Here is a 22,791-nt window from a genome sequence, read left to right as displayed (position 1 = left end):
ACTCCAAAAGGTACCTCTGGGTGGGTAGTATCTCCTACTCACCCTGGATTCCACGGACACTTCTGGACTTGGTCCCCTCTCCCCAGAGGTCTCCATCTTCGGTTTTCCACTACTGGTTCCTTGCAGGCTCTTCTGGGTGTCTTCATTTTCTTCTTTTTATCCTTTGGGGTGGTTTTGGGGAAATCCAGTGTTTTACTCCTGCTTCCTGGTCGCTGGGGTGTACTCCATTACTTACCTGTGTGGTTTCTTAGTACTCCCGGCTCCCCTCTTCACGATTTACTTACCTAGATGAGGGCCCTGTGTTGGCATTCTACTTTCTTAGTATTTCATATTTCTATTTTACACTGTTTTCTAACCTTTTCATGCCTCTTACTGTTTATTATTAGTATATATATATATATATATATATATATATATATATATATATATATATATATATATATATAATATATATATATATATATTTACTTACCTCCTATTGGAGGGTTGCCTCACTAGTATTTTCTGATAGTGTGTTCCAAAAATGAAGTACCTTTATTTTTGTGCAACCAACTTTTTTCTTTCTTGTGTGTGAATACTGTGTGACTGTAGTGGTATTGCACGAGCTTTGCAAGTTTCCTAGATAAGCCTTGGCAGCTCATCCACAGCTACCTCGAGAGCCTGGCTTCTAGACACTGCCTACACTTCACTGAGTGGGATACCTACCTGGACCTGGTATAAGGTGTATGTACCAAAGGTACCTACCACACACCAGGCCAGCTTCCTACACTGGTTTTCCCAATGACTAACAGGAGGACTTTGAAAAAGAATTGTGCAAGTGCAGAACCAGACAAGTAGAAACCAATTCCAGTAGAAGAGGACCTGCAAAGGAAGGGGACCGACTCCAATCCACGGTTAATTGTCCAGTGGTGAGAGGAGCTACTATCCATCCTTCTGTGGATGCAGAACCAGGTCGACAAGGGAAGAAGACAGCTATGGAGTGCAGGAGCTGAAGCGGAGTCCTCAGAGTGGTGCAGATGATATCCCATGTCGTATCGGGTCGCAGATAGTCAGTGGTGCAGAAGAACCACCTACAAGCCTTGGCAAATGTAAGAGGAGCAGAAGAAGGGTTGCAAGGCTGAATAGGACCAGCAAGGGCCAGGATACTCGACCAAAGGAAGGGAGTCCGATGTGACCCTCATTAGTCGGGAGAGCCAACAGAAGCAGTTGCAGCCCCCTTGGGCAACCCACTGCCAGCTGGCACACTAAGTCGCAGAGAGGCCCAGTAGGCACACCTGGAGAGGAGTCCCACGTCTCTGGAGCAGCAGAGAGGAAGCTGTGCATGGCAGGATGGAGTGCTGGGGGCCAGGGCTACACCAAGCCTGAAGATCCCTTGGAGCAGGAGCAAACAGGTAATGGTAGCTGCAAGAGCTGTGGTGTACAGGGGTACTGCCCTGCAAGGTACAAGGAGATGCAAGGGCTTACTGTCTCCCAAGTTGGACAGCTGGCAGAGAGGACCAAGAGGAGCACTCCAGACCATCCCCTCTAATGCAGGGTCCTCCCGGTTCCACCAGGTAGCAGATCCACGCAGCCAGTCGTCGATGCAGTTGGTGCCTGCAGATGCAGGGGAGTGACTCCTTCACTCCAAGGGAGATTACTTCTTCCTTCTTGTGCACGCTAAAGTCTCGCTGACCTCAGCGGATGCACAGCTGGGGAAATGTTGCAGTTGCTGGAAGGAGCTGGAGAAACAATTTTCTCTTCAAAGCAACCGGTGGCTTGGGGAGGCTACCCCTCCCAAGCCTTGTAACACCTACTTTCAAGGGAGAGGGTGTTACCTCCCTCTCCCACAGGAAATTCTTTGCCCTGCCTTTCCGTGCCTGAGCTGGTCAAGCAGCAGGAGGGCAGAAACCTGTCTGAGGGGGTGGCAGAAGGGCAGGCTGCCCGAAAAAAAAACAGAAGACTGGTAAGTAGAATACTGGGGTGGTCCTCTAAGGAGCACCCACAGTGCATGGAATCATACAACCAATACTGGCAACAGTACTGGGGTATGATTCCGACATGTTTGATACCATATATGCCCAGGTTCGTAATTACCAATATGTAGCTGGACACAGGTGTCACCAGTACATGGGTAAAATGGCTTTCCCGCACTTACGAAGTCCAGTACAATGGAACTGGAGTTCGAAGAGGCACCTCTGCTCAAGCAGGGGTGCCCTCACACACAGGGACCTGCACCCTGCCCTCTGGGTTAGGAGGGCCTACCAAACCATATGGGTCACTCAGAATGACCTGGTGCAGTGACCTGTGTTGAAAGGGTGTATGCATCTTGTCATGCAGGCTGCAATGGTATGCCTGCAGACACATTTTGTATGGGCTTCCATGGGTGGCACAGTAAATGCTGCAGCCCATGGGGAACCACTAGTGCCCCAATGCCCTGGGTTCCTTTTTACCATATACTAGGGACTTATATGGGGGCACCAGTATGCCAATTGTGGGGGGTAAAAACTCCTAGGCAACTGAATTTAGAAAGAGCGAGCACAATCACTGGGGTCCTGGTTAGCAGAATCCCAGTGAAAACAGTTTAAGCATACCGATAGCAGGCAAAAAGTGGGGGGTAACCATGCCAGAATGAGTGACTTTCCTCCACCATCCCAGCCCACAGGTGATACAACACTTACAAACCAGAAGACCTTGATTAAAAGAATGTCCCTTCCCCCTCTACTACGGGCCTTAGATGAAGTATATGCAAAGTGTCATGACCATGGATGAAACTCAACACCACAGCATTAAAAACACATGCACACTGCTGCAGAGCACTGCCTCTCTGAGGATGGAAATCCAGTCCAGCACACAAGACTATAGCACCTCAGGACCTTATCAGCCTTCAGGCTGTGGTTGACACTGAAGCAAGGAATCAGACTTGAAGAGGGACTCGAACAAAGGCCTTGATCACTATCGGTCAAAGAGGACTGCAAGCACTACAAGCTACAAATAGATGCTTACATTTTTCTTCTGTACTGTATGTCAATAAAGAGCATGAGGAGAGCTTGGCTTTGAATGTCAGGAGCAGGCCATTGAACTAGGAAACTTTACCAATCCCTCCTCTTGACTTCACTCGCAATGCGTGCAGTGTAAGTAACACAACAGACAGGTTTACAGACAGAATTTGAAAGGCAAATGCCCACGTTTAAATGCATTCAAGAAGATATTGCTTTTTGTATCTTCTAGTATCAAAGAACGAGTTACTTACCTTCGGTAACGACTTTTCTGGTGGATACATTAGCTACCTGTGGATTCCTCACCTAATGAATACTCCCATGGCGCCAGTATTCGACGGAAATCTTCTTACTAGTCTCTGCACGTCGACGAGGACGTCACTCTAGCCCACGCGACGCCGTCTGACGTCATACAGGCAATAAGAGGTCCTCGACGACGTGCCGACGTCAGTACCAATCATTTTTTACGTGCATGAGAACAACCAGGCAATGCAATGAAAGAGCAAGGCAACATCCCATTACATTGTAAAAATACACAACATTGCATGAATAACTGTAAATCTTTTATATATATATATAATTCTCTCTTTTTAAAATATATATATACACATCAAGTATATACACAAAGATATATACATATATACATATATATAAATATAATATATACAACATCTATTGCACCCTCAAAGACCAAGAGGAGCGTCCTCAAGGATTACTTGGTAAGACAAGAAAGGCAACGGGGAGGCGGGTGGGACCGTGAGGAATCCACAGGTAGCTAATGTATCCACCAGAAAAGTCATTACCGAAGGTAAGTAACTCGTTCTTCTGATGGATACAACTACCTGTGGATTACTCACCTAATGAATAGAGTCCCAAAGCAGTACCACGCCCGGCGGTGGGTGCCTAAATGGTCAAACCAAGAAATCCTGCAGCACTGACCGTGCAAAATGGCCGTCCCTTCTAACCTCAGAATCCAAACAGTAATGTTTTGCAAAAGTGTGAAGGGACGACCAAGTTGCGGCCTTGCAGATGTCGACCACAGGAACACCTCTGGCCAAGGCCGAAGTGGCCGACTTAGCTCTGGTGGAATGAGCTCTAATGCCCTCAGGAGGATCCTTCTTTGCCAAAGAGTAACAGATTTTAATGCAAAGAACAACCCACCTGGATAGTGTTCTCTTGTGGACTGCCTTTCCTCTCCTCTTGCCCACGTATCCAATAAACAGCTGATCCTCCAGCCTGAAATCCTTTGTTCTATCAATAAAGAAGCTCAACGCCCTCTTTGGGTCCAGACGGTGCAGTCTTTCTTCCTCTTTGGAAGGATGAGGCGGAGGATAGAACGTGGACAAAGTAATTGCCTGAGCCAAATGGAAAGGTGAAACAACCTTCGGGAGGAAAGCAGCCTTGGTCCTCAACACCACCTTATCCCCATAAAAAGTTGTATAAGGGGGCTTTACTGATAAGGCCTGCAACTCACTCACTCTCCTTGCTGATGTTATAGCTATCAGGAAGACTGTTTTTAAAACCAAATACCTTAAGGGGCAAGAATGCATAGGTTCAAAAGGGGACCCCATAAGGAAAGTCAGGACCAAGGACAAATCCCATTGCGGCATAACGAATGGCTTTGGAGGATATTTATTTAGAAGACCTTTCAAGAATCTGATAACAATAGGGGATTTAAATAAAGATGGTTGGTCTGGAAGACATATGAAGGCTGACAAGGCCGATAAATAACCCTTAATGGTAGCCACTGCACAACCTTTCTGCGCTAGAGACAGAGCAAAAGACAAAACGTCCGATAGATGAGCATGCAAAGGATCAATCTGCCTCTCTCCACACCACGCAACAAATTTAGACCATCTATTAGCGTAGATAGATTTAGTGGAGTGTCACCTGGCCGCTAATATAACATCCACTACCTCAGGCGGGAGAGAGAAGGAACTCAGGTTGCCCCGTTCAATCTCCAGGCATGTAGGTGCAGACTCTGGAGGTTGGGGTGTAGAACCTGCCCCTGCGACTGCGAGAGGAGGTCTGCCCTGAAAGGGAGACGGAGCGGAGGGCACATTGAGAGTTGGAGAAGGTCGGAGTACCATACCCTCCTTGGCCAATCCGGAGCTATTAGGATGACTAGAGCCCGGTCCTGGCGAATCTTCCTCAATACTCGAGGAATCAAGGGTATGGGAGGAAACGCGTAAAGCAACTGGCCGCACCAGGTTATTTGAAACGCGTCCCCCAACGCTCCCTGCATCGGATACTGGAGGCTGCAGAATAACGGACAATGCGCGTTCTCTCGAGTGGCAAACAGATCTACCCGAGGAAACCCCCACCTCTGGAAGATTAAACGGACTTGATCTGGATGGAGACGCCACTCGTGGTCTGCCGAGAATTGGCGACTGAGACTGTCCGCACGCACGTTCAAGACTCCGGCCAGATGGTTTGCTATCAAGCAAATCTGATGGTCCTTTGCCCAGGACCATAGTCGAAGAGCTTCTCTGCAGAGAAGGTACGACCCCACTCCTCCCTGCTTGTTTATGTACCACATCGTGGTAGTATTGTCCGTTAGGACCTGTACCGACTGACCACGAAAGGAAGGGAGGAAGGCCTTGAGAGCCAGACGTACAGCCCGTAACTCTAACAGATTGATGTGAAACATCTGTTCCTCTGGAGACCAAAGACCTTTGATCTCCAGATCCCCCAGATGAGCTCCCCACCCTAGAGTGGAAGCATCCGTTATGACTGTGGCCACTGGTGGCGACTGCTGGAACGGCTTTCCTTGTGAAAGATTGTTGCTTGCAATCCACCACTTCAAATCCACAGCAGCATCTCTGGAGATCTTGACAGTACCCTCTAGATCCCCTTTGTGTTGAGACCACTGCCTTCGGAGGCACCACTGAAGAGCCCTCATGTGCCAGCGAGCATGCGTGACCAACAGAATGCAGGAGGCAAACAGACCGAGCAGACAAAGGACCTTGAGGACTGGAACTACCGCTCCATTTCGAAACATTGGAACCAAATCCTGAATATCTTGAATCCGCTGAGGCGGAGGAAAGGCCCGACCCAATGTTGTATCCAGTACTGCCCCTATGAACAGGAGGCGCTGAGAGGGCTCTAGGTGAGATTTGGGCTCGTTCACCGAAAAACCCAGGTCGAACAACAACTGGGTTGTTGACTGCAGATGATGCGACACAAGCTCCGGGGACTTGGCTTTGATCAACCAGTCGTCCAAGTAAGGGAATACTGCTATCCCCTTCCTTCTGAGTTCTGCCGCAACCACCGACATCACCTTCGTGAAGACTCGAGGTGCTGAAGTAAGACCAAACGGAAGGACCGCAAACTGATAGTGCTGCGATCCCACCACAAACCAGAGATACTTCCTGTGTGACTTGAGTATCGGGATATGAAAGTAAGCATCCTGCAAGTCGACAGACACCATCCAGTCTTCCTTGTTCAACGCCAAAAGCACCTGTGCTAGGGTCAGCATCTTGAACTTTTCCTGCTTGAGGAACCAATTCAAGATCCTCAGGTCCAGGATTGGTCTCAAACGACCATCCTTCTTGGGAATCAGGAAATACCTTGAGTAACATCCTCGACCCCTTTCCTGCTCTGGGACCAACTCCACCGCACCCTTTGAAAGGAGGGCTTGTACCTCCTGTTCTAGCAACAGGAGGTGTTCTTCTGAACAATAAGAAGGGCGGGCGGGATGAGGGGCGGGAACTCCCGAAAGGGAAGGGTGTAGCCTTTTCCCACAATACTGAGAACCCAAGTGTCCGTTGTAACAGTCTTCCATTTGGTGAGAAAATGCTGTAATCTTCCCCCTACAGGAGAGGAGTGAGTGGGAAATGGTGGAAGCCTAAGGCTGCTTCCCCTGCTGCACCCCGCCAGAGGATGAGGAAGAGGCAGAGTGCTGCTGAGAGGCTCCTCTGTTGCGGACCCTACCTCTCCCTCTAAAAGATCTATAGGGATGGGAAGAGGCAGGTTGCTGATATCTTCCCCGAAAGGAAGAGGAGGAAGAGCCACGCCCAAATCCACGAAACCTCCTGAAAAATCTGGAAGAGGCCGTGGAAGAAGGAGCTTGGAGCCCTAACGACTTAGCCGTGGCCCTGCTCTCCTTAAAACGTTCCAAGGCCGAATCAGCCTTGGCTCCAAACAGTTTGTCCCCATCAAACGGGAGATCCAACAATGTGGACTGTACATCCGCAGAAAAGCCCGAGTTACGGAGCCAGGCCTGCCTCCTTGCCACCACAGTTGTGCCCATTGCTCTGGCTACCGAGTCGGTCGTATCCAGTCCCGTCTGGATAATCTGGGTCGCAGCAGCCTGGGCATTTGAAACAACATCCAAAAGACCCTGGGGAAGCTCTGTAAATGATGAGGAAATGTCATCCATCAGAGCATGAATATACCTCCCCAGGATACAGGTTGCGTTGGTGGCCTTCAACGCCAGACTGCAGGACGAAAAAATCTTCTTGGACTGCGCCTCTAGTTTCTTTGAATCTCTGTCCCCAGGCACCGTCGGGAAAGAACCAGGCGCTGACTTGGATGAACAGGAGGCCTGCACCACCAAGCTCTCCGGCGTAGGGTGCCTAGACAGAAAACCAGGGTCAGTCGGAGCCGCCCGATACCTCCTGGCCACGGCTCTGTGAACTGCTGGGGAAGATGCCGGCCTCTTCCACACCTCTAACACCGGATCCAGCAGAGCGTCATTAAATGGCAAAAGAGGCTCCGCCGCAGCTGAGGCCGGATGTAGCACCTCTGTTAGAAGGTTTTGTTTAGCCTCCACCACCGGCAAAGGCAGGTCCAAAAAACTAGCTGCCTTCCGTACCACTGCGTGAAAGGAAGCAGCCTCCTCAGTGTATTCTCCCGGGGACGAAAGATCCCACTCAGGGGAAGTGTCCAGCCCACTGGCCGACTCCAGACCACGCAGCCCATCACCCGAGTCCTCTAGCTCTCCTTCCTCCAGGGCTCGTTGGTACTCCTGCTCCTCTAATACACGGAGAGCACGTCTCCTCGAATGAAGCCGTTGTTCAATACGCGGAGTCGACAATGCCTCCGCCGAAGTCGAAGATCGGCGCCGATCTTCAGAAGCCACCGACGCCGCGTCCGGCGCCACAGGTAACTTCGGCGCCGACGAAAGAATTCACATGCTTGAATCATCCCCATCGTCGAAGTGTGAGTCCCACAGTACCTTAGAAAAGCAGTAAGAATATCCATAGGCTGTAATGCTTGCAAACTTAAACATATAGCCTATCCATGTCCTTTTGAAAAAAGAACCAAACTTGTTCTATGTCCAATCAGTCACCAGCACCCTCTAGAATATTCCCAAGAGAGGCTTCTTCCCTCAGATTTTCTAGCAGAAGAGTGAAGAATATATACTGAAAAAGAAAGGTGAGCCTCACAGGGGAGGAGGGTGGGTCGCATGTTCATTTATGAAAGATACCAATACTGGATAACTGTAGTTACAGGTAAGTAACTTGTTTTCTTATCCAGTATTGGATTTTTCATAAATTCACATGCTTGAATCTGAATAGCCAGAAGTATTCACAATAACTGTTATGCCCATAGTGGATGGTGGGTGTGAGCATTTTAGTTTCTTGGAGTGTTACAAGTTGTTTTTCTTTGAAGAAGCTTTTTTGAGTCACAAGATTGAGTGACTCCTCCTCTCGGTGATAGTGCGCATGGGCATCGAGTCCTTTGTTAGATTATTTTCTTTCCGCCGTTGGGTTCGGATGTGTTTCCTCTCGCTACGGTAGATCTCGGTTCGGTACTATCTGAACTTCCTGTCTTTTCCTTCAACGTCCGTGTAGGAAGTTGGCTCTATATATACTATCTCAAACTGAGAGATAGTGTGCATAGAGTCCAAGGGTTCCCCCTGGGGGTTGATAGTGCCAAAATTAGATAATACAAATGCTCTATTTTGTGGTAGTGTGGTCGAGCAGTAGGCTTATCAGAGAGTAGTGCTAAGTATTTGTTGTACACACACAGGCAATAAATGAGAACACACACACAAAGACTTAACTCCAGGCCAATAGGTTTTTATACAGAAAAATATATTTTCTTAATTTATTTTTAGAACCACAAGATTCAAATTTTAGGTAAGTACATAAATTGTAAGGTACTTCACACAGGTAAGTATAGAACTTTGATTTAAAACAGTAGTACACACAGTTTTGTTTAAAATGGCAATAAGCTATTTTAAAAGTGGACACTGCAAAAATCAACAGTTCCTGGGGGAGGTAAGTATTGGTTAGTTTTTCAGGTAAGTAATGCACTTGCAAGTTCAGTCTCCTAGGCATAGGCAGTCCACTGTTGGGGGTTCAAGGCAACCCCAAAGCCACTGCACCAGCAACACAGGGCCAGTCAGGTGCAGAGGTCAAAAGAGGGCCCAAATAACATAGGTGCCTATGGAGAACAGGGGTGCTCCGGTTTCAGTCTGCTAGCAGACCGGGGTTTAGTAGAGCACTGGGGGGACACACACAGGCACACAAAATACAACATCAGCGGCACAGGGGCGTCCAGGTGCACTGTGCAAAGTGGGCATCGGGTTTTGTATTGAAAACACTGGAGGGAGCCGGGGGTCACTCTGGCGATGCAGGCAGGACACAGGGGGTTTCTCTGGCCAGCCACTGACTGGGCTAGGATGAGGGCCGCCTGCTGGTCACTCCTGCACTGGTATGTGGTTCCTCTCGGTCCTGGGGGCTGCGGGTGCAGTGCTTGGTCCAGGCATCGGGTTCCTTTGTTACCAGGCAGTCGCAGTCAGGGGAGCCTCTGAATCCTCTCTGCAGGCGTTGCTGTGGGGGTGCAGGGAGGTCGACTCAGGGTGTCGAGTCGTTGGAGTCACCTGGGAGTCCTTTCTGCGGTGTTAGTTGTCCTGAACTTGAGCCGGGGGCGTCTGGTGCAGAGTGTGAAGACTCACGCTTCTGGCGGGAAGTTAGTCTCTTTAAAGTTGCTTTCTTTGGTGCTGTTTCTGGACAGAGCCGCTGTCCTTGGGAGGTTCTTGGTCCTTTAGGTGCAGGTCAGTCCTCTGAGTCCTCAGAAGTCGCTGGTCCCGCTAGATGCGTCATTGTGCAGGTTCTTTGGGTCTGGAGACAGGCCGGTAGGGCTGGGGCTAAAGTCAGTTGTTGTCTCAGTCGTCTCTGCGGGGCTTTCAGGTCAGCAGTCCTTCTTTCTTCAGGCTGCAGGAATCTGATTTCCTGGGTTCAGGGTCGCCCCTAAATACTCAATTTAGGGGTGTGTTTAGGTCTGGGTGGCAGTAGCCAATGGCTACTGTCATGGAGGTTGGCCACACCCTCTTTATGCCTCCTCCCTGTGGGGAGGGGGGGCACATCCCTAATCCTATTGGGGGAATCCTCCAAAACAAGATCGAGGATTTCTTAAGGCAGGGGTCACCTCAGCTGAAGACACCTTAGGTGCTGTCCTGACTGGTGGGTGACTCCTCCTTGTTTTTCTCATTATCACCCCTGGACTTGCTGCCAAAAGTGGGGGCTGTGTCCAGGGGGTGGGCATCTCCACTAGCTGGAGTGCCCTGGGGCATTGTAACACGAAGCCTGAGCCTTTGAGGCTCACTGCTAGGTGTTACAGTTCCTGCAGGGGGGAGGTGTGAAGCACCTCCACCCAGAGCAGGCTTTTGTTTCTGTCCTCAGAGAGCACAAAGGCCCTCACCACATGGGGTCAGAAACTCGTCTCTCAGCCGCAGTCTGGCACAGACCAGTCAGTCCTGCACTGAACAATTGGGTAAAATACAGGGGGCATCTCTAAGATGCCCTCTGTGTGCATTTTTTAATAAATACAACACTGGCATCAGTGTGGGTTTATTATTCTGAGAAGTTTGATACCAGACTTCCCATTATTCAGTGTAGCCATCATGGTGCTGTGGAGTTCGTTTTTGACCAACTCCCAGACCATATACTTAATATGGCCACACTGTACTTACAATGTCTAAGAATAGACTTAGACACTGTAGGGGCATATTGCTCATGCAGCTATGCCCTCACCTGTGGTATAGTGCACCCTGCCTTAGGGCTGTAAGGCCTGCTAGAGGGGTGACTTACCTATGCCACAGGCAGCATTTTGTGTGCATGACATCCTGAGGGGGATGCCATGTCGACTTTGGCTTTTTCCCCCCACCAACACAAACAATCTACAATAGCCGTGTGCATGTGTTAGGTGAGGGGTCCTTGAGGGTTGCACAACATATGCTGCAGCCATTAGGGACCTTCCCTGGTCACAGGGCCCTTGGTACCACTGGTACCTTTTACAAGGGACTTATCTGTGTGCCAAGGGTGTGCCAATTGTGGAAACAATGGTACATTTTAGGTGGTTAGTAGGGTCCCAGAACACTTCTCAGTCAAGTCAGCATCAGTATCAGGCAAAAAGTGGGGGTAACTGCAACAGGGAGCCATTTCCTTACAAGAGGACAATACTTTTTCTACAGTCTAGATGGTGCAGGTCTTGTTCTAGCCGGCGTGAGGAAGACTTCTATAGCAGGCTCTAAGAGGCCAGGTACTAGAGGTAGCAAATGTCTGGCGGCTGTACGCTGTTGGAAAGTCTCAAATATGACCGACGTAGATGGTGTATGGGCAACCATTGGAATGTTAAGTTTTGACGCACCTCGGACCAGCACTTCATGAAAAGTGTTAATATCATCAACCGGCGAGGACTGAGGTGGGGGTGAATCCGATAAAGTAGGGGAGTAGTCTCTGGTAGAAGACCAAGAATCTCTCTCACGACCCCTTGAACTTGATCTACGTCTAGATCTGCGGTGAGATCTTGAGCGGGATGAGTCATGGCCATGTCGTGAACGGTGGCGCGATGTAGAGCGCCGTCTTGCTGGGACACTGATAGGCACTTGAGGCACTGGAAGTGGTGCAGGTGCCGGTAAATCCTGATCCGTAGGCCGCGGTGTCTGTGACTAAGGAGAAGTTGGCAAATCTGGTGAAGGAGATGCATGAGGAGATGCACGAGTAGAAGGCGATGAGTGAAGCAGCACTATCGAAGTAGAGTGCTCTGAGGAAGAATAAATTATTCTTCGCTTGTGTCTCCTCGACGTCGATGCTCTCCTCAACGTTGTGTGGGACCTCAACATCGACACATGACGTCTACGTTTCCTTCTCGACGTCGATTCCAACGACGTCGATCTGCTCCTCAACGTCGTGTGTCGTGGAGTCTTCAACGTCGTGCGGTGCCTTGACATCGAACTGCGCCGCCTATGCAACGTCGTGCCGGACTTTGACGGCGAGCATGTCGGCGCCGTACCGCCTCTCGATGTCGATCTTCTCGACGTTGACCGGGACCGAAAGCGTTTTCGACCTGAAGAACGCCTCTCAGACCTTCCACGTCCACTGGAGGCTGAGGTATGAGCCCTGGTGGAAGACTGACCTTCCCCTCGCTCAGAAGTCCCACTGGTTCCCTGGCATCTTCTCTCTGCTCTCCCTTGAAGGCGAATCTTCTCTCTGTCACGCAGTGTGCGCCTGGAAAATGTCTTGCAGATGTTACAGGAGGCAGGTATGTGTGAAGACGGCAGACAAATGATGCAGACCTCATGAGGGTCTGTTTTGGCCTTTTTTCTGCCACATTTTGGATATTTGTCAAATAAGGAAGGCAATTTTTGTGTAAAAATGCCTTAATTCTTGTCAGAAAAATTCAAAATCCAAGAGACAAAAGTCAAAAGACGTCGAGTGAAGTTGTTTTTTCTCAAGGTTTTTCTGTATTTTTGAAGAAAATAACCTAAATAGGTCGAGCTCAGTGCTCCAGGGTCCTGTCAGCAGGTGCCGGAAAAAAGAACTGAGGTAACTGCCTCTCTCTAGGCATGATGGGATACTAGAGGACTGGCTGTTCATAAAGGCATAGTATCCTTTTTCTTCATTACTAATGGCAGCCTATGGGCTACACTGCTCTGCACTCCTTCAAAGGGGTTTTCTGATATAAAAAAAGGTTTGTGAAGGGATCTTTCTAAAAAATATATTCATTTGTTCAGGCATTTAAATGCATTTACCTCAGGAACAAACTGGATGAAGAAGTTTGAACACTGTAGCCTTTCATATAGGCTGCATAAGAACATTCTTAAGTGACTTGACAGGCCTTTGTGAAGTAAGGTGAACATGGACACTTAAGAAGTTATATTGGAAAAAAGTGCTCCAGGGTCCCCACAGGCGGGCAGGGAATATTCAACGCTTATGACTATACATGGAAATCCTCTACAAGAGAACTAGACCTTTTTTGAGGCTGTGGATCCATGTCACTCTCCTCACCTGAAGTACAGGGTTTTGCCTGTAACCATATTAGAAGTCTTCCTTCTCTCTCTCTCAGAGGTTTATCAGAGAAGGTGTGGCATATTTTGCAGTCCTTTCCCTGATTTTTGGGATACAGGCAGTACAGAAAATCTTTATTAGGATCATCCACATGGAGCCTTTTCTGCCACAGGCTTTACAAGGGCGCAAAAGGCCTTTCTTTGAAGCATCAGAGATCTTCTGAGACAGAAAGTTGTTCTGGGAGATAAAAACTGAGCACAGCTCAGGGAGACTCCCTTCACACGCCCTGCTGTAGATAATCTGAGGGAAGGAGCCTCTCTTGGAAATATTCTAAAGGGTGCTGGCGCCTGATTGGTCATAGGTCATTTGGTTCTTTTTTCAAAAGGACATGGATAGGCTATATGTTTAAGTTTGCTAGCATTATAGCCTATGGATATTATTACTTACTGCTTTTTTAAGGTACTGTGGGACTCCCACTTCTGGGATGATTCAAGCATGTGAATTTATGAGAGATCCAATACTGGATAAATAAAGATTTCAAACGTTTGGCAGTAAACAGTCACTGTGAGCAGGATTTGGAATGAGGGCCAAAGGTCTATTACTGATGAAGGAGCAAGTGCTGAAGGTAGTGGAGATCTTTAGTGCTTTCAGTGTCATGCTCTCACATACAAATCTGACGCACAGTACATCTGAAGTTTCGGAAGCCATACCTCACACTGTGCAGCCATACACATAGCTATGTAAGGCTCCTCTGCAGCTTGCTCATATTCTTTGCATTTCACAGGAAGGTAACTGCTGCTTGGTGTCCCACAGGGCTTCAAAAGCAGTAGGATGTCAGTCTAAAATCTGAAGACGGTAGTGCTGCAGCAAAGGTGATCGCCTACCGCCTACATTGATAGGGTTGAAAAGCATGCTGCCTGATGCTACAAAGTGCTGGTCAATTTGGAACAGAAGACTGGAGACATTCTCCTTCACCTCAGATTGCATTTTATGGTACTTATAAGTAAGGCTGTCTTTATGCCCTCCTTTCTTTTCTCCTATGTCTTTGCCCACCTTTCTTCTCTTCCCCAGAACCTACTATTCTTTTGTAACACGGCTCTTCCACTCAGTGCTCCTCTGTTTCTCTTACTCTCTCCTGCTGGTTGGTGCTTTGTTTCTGCCGTCTCTACCCTTTTCAAATCACCTGTCAACCCTCTGCCACTGCAAGGGAGGGGAGAGCGGGAGGTTAAAAGCAATTAAAGTTAGAGGCAAATAGAGCACTACAGGACGAAACCTGAATGGAGAGAAACTCCAGGGAAGGAAATATAGAGGAGAACATTGTTAGCTAAGAGTGCAGTCTTATGGAAGGAGGCTTCAAATTTGATAGACCAGCTGATCTGATGCATTCTCATTTTATAGACAAAATTGCTACATGGAGGGCCGTAAGGAGAGAATGATGAAGTTCTTGCCTGTCCCTATAATCAAAGAAACACCAGGCGATTCTGCCATCGTGATGTGTTTTCTTGCAGACCACATCATGATTTCTAGTAGGCCTAGGAAACAGTGCATGAGACATAAATGTCATTATGTGCGGGAAAGAGGTAATGTTAACTGGCTTAAAGTGTGCTCTGAAGTTGAAGGTGTGGCCTGTGAGAGAGGAGTATGGCTTGTTAGATGGAGAATTGGCATCTAATACCGTCTGTTATGTCTGTCCGCAAGGTAAGTAGTCTATGAGGATAATGGAGGAATGATTACTTCTTCAGGTTAGTGGGTGTGTGGCATTAGCAAAGATGCCAAAGCAAGCCAGAACTTAAACAGTCAGCCACGAAAAGTCATTCTGGTGTCTATGCTCTCTAGTAGTGTACTAGAGACGAGTCAAAGTAAGCAGAAAATGTGATGTTGCGAAAATTCCACTGTCTTAAATTCTTGGCTAATAACAATCCTCCCTGTTCGAGGGTACATTTTTTAATGAGAAGTGGGATTAGTTAAATTAAGTTATGACATTTCCACACAATAACAAACACAAAAAAGATCAAGAACATTGCATAACATATAATCAGCCCCATAAAATGTCACAATGCCAGAGCTGCTAATCTGATAGAGCTGTATAGTGTTTCGTTGCTAAATCATGCAAGTATGTTCTTGTTTTATATTCTGCAATCGGACAACTGTTTTCAATGATGCTTACTGGTATGTTTAATACAAAAAGTGAGGGCAAAGGTAAATGCCGCAGGGAAATAGAAGCAAACACAGTTACATCAAGGACAATTAAACAATTTCAATGAATGCTGGCTGCCAAGTTCCTGCCTCATGAAGTAATCCAGAGGGTTCATTAAAAACAGCCCACGGAGACGTGCAGCACTTGAGTAGGATCCAGCACAATGCTGGATCTGCAGCTATTATTGGGCAGGATCCTGGATCTAGACTGGTCCCTGTGCAATATGCTGAATGTGTCCTGGTATCATTTACCGACACCAGCAGCGCCGCACATTGTCTGCTCATCCTAGCAGCTACCTGAATGCAATGAAGGGGCTTTCTTATTTTGACTTTTAGTGGAGCCCAATACAAAGGTCTGATTTTTAACAACGATCACCTCTCCTTTTGTTTTGAGCATGATCCTGGTTGGGGTCTATCTGGAGCCTAACACCAAGATGCCAATGCAGTGGAGGGAAAGAGGCGCACAGCTTATCACTTCACAAGTACTAAAGAGAGACTACGATTTAGAGGCAGCCTTTGACTTTGTGCATTCTCTGTAATAATGCCAAATGTATTGTCTTTATGAATAATTATACAAATAGTGATTTAAAAAACACTTACTAAATTATTTTTTTAAATTCTTTTGCAGCCCTAAACACCCCATTGTAGAATGTCAGAGAGTGTTATATCACCCTACACATTATACAGAGACACTAAGGGCCTTATTTAGAACTCAGTGGACAGGTTACTCCCTCACAATGGTGACGGATATCCCATCCCCCGAAATCCAAATCCCATTATCTTCAATAGAATTGAGGTTCCGGCGGGAGGGATATCTGTCACTATCGTGACGGAGAAACCTGTTTGCCGAGTTCTAAATCGGGCCTAAATCTTACAAGTGTGTAAATCAATATACAGGGTGTTTTGCATTAAAACAATGAGTGTTGCATGGTGTAGGAGTCACACATCGTTCTGATTAATAGGTATTGTAGGTTAGGGGCACATGGTCATTACCTCCTGCTTTAGAGATCTGCATAACAACACCTAATTTTTACCCATTTATTTATCCCCTGCAATTAAACCAGTATCTTGCTGGTGTTTGACAAAAGCATTTTTACACCTGATACTGTTTTACAGCATCACAGATGGAGTAAAATGGCACTGGCCAAATACCTCTATCCATAATAGTTTAATTGTTAATGTTTTATACTCTGCCTTATAGGGAACACTTGGAAGATCCAGGGAGCCGGTTTAAAATGCCTGTGCATACCAAGTTTCAAAAGCGAACACCTTGCAATTTTCTCCTTTGAATTTTCGACAGTTCTATGTAAAGGGTGGTCATCAGTCTAATAAGATTTTAACTGGGGCTTATACTAGGTTGATTTTGTGAGTCGTTGTGAATGGTAAGAGTACTTTCCTCAAGGAAAGAGAAAATCCTTATTTTTAAAGGCATGCAGATTTGGGAGCGGGGCATTCATGAGAGTGTTGAATTCAACAGAACACTGAGGTTGTGTACTTTAGTAAGTGGTGTTGGTTCTTGACAAAATGTTGTTTATTGGTTCCAAGCTTAGAATGCTGTACCAGATAAAAATGAATATTGGGTAGGATGGTTACATATGAGTAGAACATGTCGCTGAGCCATGCTAGCCAATAATCATGTGATGCATCTACCCTTAAAATAAAAAAAGGACTTAAGAAGTCTGCAAGGTGATGTTGGTAAAGTGCCAGCCATATCCTTTCTGCAGTATGAGTTGAGCACCTGGGTGTCAATCGTGTTTATCTGGGATGTGAGGTTCTAGGCCAATGTGCACATGTAATTTTTGAAGTGGGGAGTAGAACGGAGAAACAGTTGTACAACATGCAGATGTTAAACTAGGCATGCTAAATCACACTATGCTATGTCCTGAATCCATTTTTAGTGCAGCCCTTGTTGAACAAGTGTAAGTTTTCTGTTGATGTCAAGAGTTGATGTTTGTACAGTTTCTTATACACGCTCGGAAATCTCTGTAAATTTAAACTCAACAGCCATTTGCAATACATCGGGTAGTCACACAATATGCAGAGCATGATTTAATTGTGGATTCTTATTAGAAGACACAAAAAGGGAGACAATGAAAAAAGGTAGGGTGAAATCCAATATGATGCTGTCTGAATTTTCTGTAGGAAATGTCTTATGTCTAGTTTCTAGGCATTCTCTGGGTAAACTATACAGCTGATGAGATTTTCACACATTTCTACTCATCACATTGTGACTGCAGCTCGGTGTCACCATGGTTGAGCTTCTCAAATTTATCAATAGCCTACACCTTCTTTTGGCCTATTAACCAGAAAAATGTTCAAGAAAAAGTGCAGTAAATCTTTCTTTAGCCTTTTGCTAACATTTATGTATTTTTTAAATATAGGCTGTCATGTTTTCTACTTACAATGTAGCCTCTATTTATTTCCCTTACTTTTCATGGATGCCTTTCCTCACTGGGGTACTAACACTTGTCTTTCTCTGTCCTTGCACTAAGCCAACATGGTTACACTTCTATGGTATGTCTCAAAGTATGAGAACAGAAATTCAAGTCATATCGAGTCCCAAACAAGACAAAGGGCCTGATTATGAATTTGGTGGTCCCAATGCGGGACCACCAAACTAAAGGGGTGGGTACCACTGCCATGGCAGTGGTGCCCCCCCAGCCCCCATTACAAGTTTTCTGCCAGTCTGACCTGGCTGATTGGCAGAAACCTTGAAATAAAGCGTTCCTGCAGGTCTCACAGGCAACAACAGTGCTACGAGTTAACACTTGGTTCCCTTAAAGGAGCCTAGTGCTATCTCATAGCTCAGAGGGGGGGCGGACCAGCACTCTCGGAATGCACATTGTCTGCAAAGACTGTACTGGGCAGGGGGGCTCCTGCACTGCCATGGGTATAGGCAGTGCAGGGGCCCCCCTGTAGCCTCCTGCACTTGTTCTCTGCCAGGCTTTTTATTTTGGGGAAACCGCCATGAAAAGGCCGGCGGAGAACAAGGTTGTAATCAGCAGGGTGGCACTGAGTTCAGCGCCAACCTGGCTGATTACAGCCAAGACCGCCGTCACCCCGTCGGGATTCTGGCGGAGGTGGCGGTTGGTTGGTGGTCCGCCTACCCAACTTGTAATGTGGTGGCCGGATCACCAAAGCAGTCCGACCGCCACCGTGAGTCTGGCGGTCTTGTGACTGCCAGACTCATAATCAGGCTCAAATGTTGTATACGGATGACTGATGGGTGTGGAAGGTACTCTTGGGTGGAATTTTATCACTGTGCAGTCTCAAAGTAAGCTACGTCTGTTACCTACAGCAACCTGTTGGATGATGGATTGCTTTCCTCCAGGTAATTCAGGGCCTGATTTATAAGTTGGCAGAAAGGGTACTCCATCGCAATGGGGTACCATTTCTGCCAACATAATGGGCCACCTGCCCTATTTAAATGCAGGCAGACATTTGTTGTAACTACAGCAGATACTACTTAATCTCTGCCGTGGTTACACCCTTCCGCCAAGCCGTTGGAAGCTAACCTGTATGACTGCCCACCTAATTTAGATGGGCAGATGTACATGTCAGTTTTCACTGCCCGTCACCACCAGGAAAATCCTGGTGGTAAGCAGCAGCAAAAACTGCAGAATGCCCCCCCTATAGCCTTGAGCTAGCAGGAATACTGTGAAAGATGTGACAGCTATATTTATGTGAGAAAAAGTGAATCAAGCTAGAATCTGGATTGTTGTTTGTTGTGAAGCGTGAATGGATTTTCATGAAGATAACTGAACATTTGCACTAAAGAAAGACTTCATTGAAGACTTATGAACACTGGATCTTCCTTATCCTTTAGACATTAGTGTTTTTTGTTGTTCTGCTTCCACTGATGGTATTAAAAGTTAGACAGGCTCCAGGAGGAGAAAGGAAAGGAACGCTCCATACAAGTGAAAAAACAGACTCTTCATAGTAAAAGAAATGAGTGTTTTTCATTTAAATAGAGTTGTGGGATACTTCATGCATATGGGTTCAGGGGATTGACATATGCATAGAAGGTGGGAGACTTCTATACAAGGGAGGAAGGTTTCTTTCATGTTCGAGAAGTGGGGAATTTCTTACTGATATGATCGGAGTGCACCTCCATAGATGTGAGAAAGAACCATGCTCAGTTGAAGAGGGTGAGGGGTGGAGGGGTTTATACCCATAAGATGAGGGTTTTCCAAATGTAAGATAGAGAGAGGGACTTTCCCATGAGTACAAATTGGGGGGTTGTTTGAATAGAAGGAGACGGAGGGAGCATGGCGGTTTAGACGGGGCCCTTTACTTCTGAAAAGGCAACGACAGCCTCATAATCTAAATCATTACATACCTCTCCTTTATCCCATTTGCATCTCTACACGCTGTAACATCATATATCAGAACTTTATCTGTATTCTCTTCTCCTACAGGAAGAAAAATCAGCTGTAGCCAAAGCAAAGGATTTTCTGGAGTCCAATGTGTTTTCGGCAGACGATCCTTACACAACAGCTCTTACAGCATATGCCTTGACTTTACTACATAGTTCTTCTGGGGCAGTGGCTCTGCGGAAACTAAACAGCATGGCTATCATGCAAGGTATGTCTTAAAGGAAGCCCACATGAGGTAACACATTGGATTCTTGTTTGATAGTCTAAATGAAGTAAAACAAACCAATGCCTACCCAAGATACTTTATTCCATATATTATTTTGAATCTCTGGTCAGGGCACTCGTTTCATGATGCTGTAAGGTAGGTGCAAGGTGTAAAATCAGACTTGGATTTGTAGCTCCCATCACTTTACATTATGTAATTGGAATCTAAAATTTGTAAAAGTAAAACTACAAGTACCAGAGTATTAAGTGTTAATTAAGTGTTATAACAAAATACAACAAAAGGATGGGACTGGTCAAACGTTACTAACTGACATGGAAACATGGATGTTCAATAATAAGTCACCTACATATTTTAGAAGGGTACCATTAGTTTCAACCTTGTAAAATGAGATATGAGGTGTCAGTAGCCCATCCAGTACTAGATTTATTGTTTAATTCTAATAAAATCTGTGATACACTATTTTAACTGGAAATGCAAAAACACACGTGCCAAATTGTCAAGTAAAACAGGGAATGGAATACCTATTGACATCTAACATGGAACAACTTGAGAACTTAGAAAAACAAACCTTTGTTAGCTTATCACTTGACAACTTCATTTAGGTAGCCCATTTGAGTTGGTGATTCTAATCTACTTTTATTCTAACTCATACACTAGGTTTATTCTGTCAGATTTACTTGCACATTTTAATTGAACAGTGTTCTATGTATCCAAAGGCATGTGAAGGTCAAATGCCAAACATGGGGTGCTGTTATAATAACCGATATGTGTTACTGGCAGCTGTACTACAGGCACGTCTTGAATGAACTTTGCAACATATTGCACACATGTATTGCTTATCTTTTTAAATATTTCAGATGGATTCACACACTGGAGTTTAACAGGGACAATTGCCACAGACGAGGACACTTTTATGGGATTCAATGATGGCCTCTCGCAATCAGGTACCAAAGTTTCTGTTTTTTTATGGTTTCTATAGGGTGGTCATGTTTTCTACAGTTCTCTGGGGTGGCTAATAGTACAACATTTTCTCACAGTTACACATTTTATTTAGATAGAGGCGTTCTCTAGGGGTGTAAACTAGGACACCATATAGCAATCTTGTACAAAATCTAAAATAGGTAAACATTAGAAACTGAGACATAAAGGCTCTTTATGCACTATCCTTCAAAGCAAAATCTATTCAAGTTGTCCTGTCTACATAATGCGAATAAATACAGTGTTGGGTTTATAATGAAGAAAAGTTACTCTATTGTAATTGTGATTCTCTATTGTGGACATCTTCATAAAATACTAAGTTGAACATGGCCGCCTAAATTAGTGACCCAGAACATTTTTCAAAGTACAAATACTGTATCCCAAGAATGCTAAAATGTTTCCTTTTTAGGGAAAACATCCTTTCTTTAAAAAAAGTACAATTAGAATTTAATCAGGTTTAGGTAGGTCTTTTGATTATGTCAGCCCTTTATAATTCTTCTTGAGGAGATAGGAAAAAAAGAGTCACCACTGAATAGACCAAAGATTAGCTGAAGTATAATTTAAAACTATTACTTTAAGGTGGAGGCTGCCCCACAGTTCCATAATAAAGTGCAAAGTCTGTTAGCTCATAGTTAATTTTGCACATTGGTAATTGTTACCCCAGTATTCATTTGCCTGGCTTTTAGGGGAGGCAGCTAGATTAGACCTAATGAACATACCCAAGATTGTGAATTGGTGTTAAAATAAATATATTTATATAGTATGTTTGAACATACCCAAGATTGTGAACTGGTTTTAAATGAAATATATATATATAGTCTAGTATATACCATTTTAAGTATATAATAAATATATGCAATTAATTGACATGAATATGTAACATGACAATAGTTTAACTTATTTATTATACATTTTAATAAACATTTTTACTTTTCCCTATCCTTTATTGTTGGGAGACTCAACAGTCGGTTTGGAGCTCTCCCTATTGTAAGGTTTAGGAAAATGCATTAAAGTTTATTATAAATTAGTAAAGGTATGTTTATGTTAAATATTCATGTACATTAATTTTATATATTTATTGTACTTGTAAGACAAAATAAAAATGCTACAGCACTATTAACTTAATTTTAAATAAACACCTTAATTATTTCAAACATATTAATTAAATTAAACAATTATTTTCTCTGAAGTCTAGATTCCAAAATTCCCATCTTAATAAAACAAATAGAAACATAGAGAATTATATTTTAATAAAAAAAGTTACATTAATTTATATATTCAAAAAAAGTTGTTAAAATATTTTAGAATTAAACAATAAATGTTCTATTTTTAGATTTACTTAAATATTAAATGATAATTATTTATATCTGTAACTATTTTAGATAATGGCATTGTAAACTTAACATTGTTTCATATGGGGTTTTATTTTAAGTCCCTCTCTCCTATTATTTTCCATGGGAGTGTGTTGCTGTATCAGTGACTGACCATGTGTGGTGCTGGACCTGGGTAGTTTCCTTCTAGCGTGTAGTAACTTATGCTTATTAATTTGGTTCCGTGCTCTTTTTAGGGTCGAGCCTCAGTGCATGCGCTAGCCCATGTGTCTCGCATGACAGACACTGTTGTGTTCAGTGAAGGGCTTGGAAGCCTGCCTGTCGCTCACCATTTGTTGGTTTGAGTGGCACTGTTCTTTACAGCCTCGTAATTCATCGCTGTACGTCTTGCATCGTTTCCATTCCTCTCTGTGGAGCAGGCATGAAGCAATTAGTGCCCGTCCGCTGCACCCGACGTTATCGAGGTAC

At 45.3% G+C, this 22,791-nt stretch overlaps 1 protein-coding gene across 2 annotated transcripts in view; it reads left to right on the top strand.

Annotated features, from left to right (window-relative positions):
* Nucleotides 1-22,791, top strand: part of CPAMD8 (C3 and PZP like alpha-2-macroglobulin domain containing 8) — a 1,104,327-nt gene that overhangs the window by 667,523 nt on the left and 414,013 nt on the right. For both annotated transcript variants that reach the window (XM_069217904.1, XM_069217903.1), the window contains exons 30-31: nucleotides 19,831-19,996; nucleotides 20,872-20,958. In XM_069217904.1, coding sequence (XP_069074005.1) covers nucleotides 19,831-19,996; nucleotides 20,872-20,958 — 253 coding nt within the window. The remainder of the gene's footprint in view (nucleotides 1-19,830; nucleotides 19,997-20,871; nucleotides 20,959-22,791) is intronic.

Source organism: Pleurodeles waltl, chromosome 12 (assembly GCF_031143425.1).
Source record: "Pleurodeles waltl isolate 20211129_DDA chromosome 12, aPleWal1.hap1.20221129, whole genome shotgun sequence".
Lineage (NCBI taxonomy): Eukaryota > Metazoa > Chordata > Amphibia > Caudata > Salamandridae > Pleurodeles > Pleurodeles waltl.
This window is presented reverse-complemented; position numbering and strand designations above follow the sequence as displayed.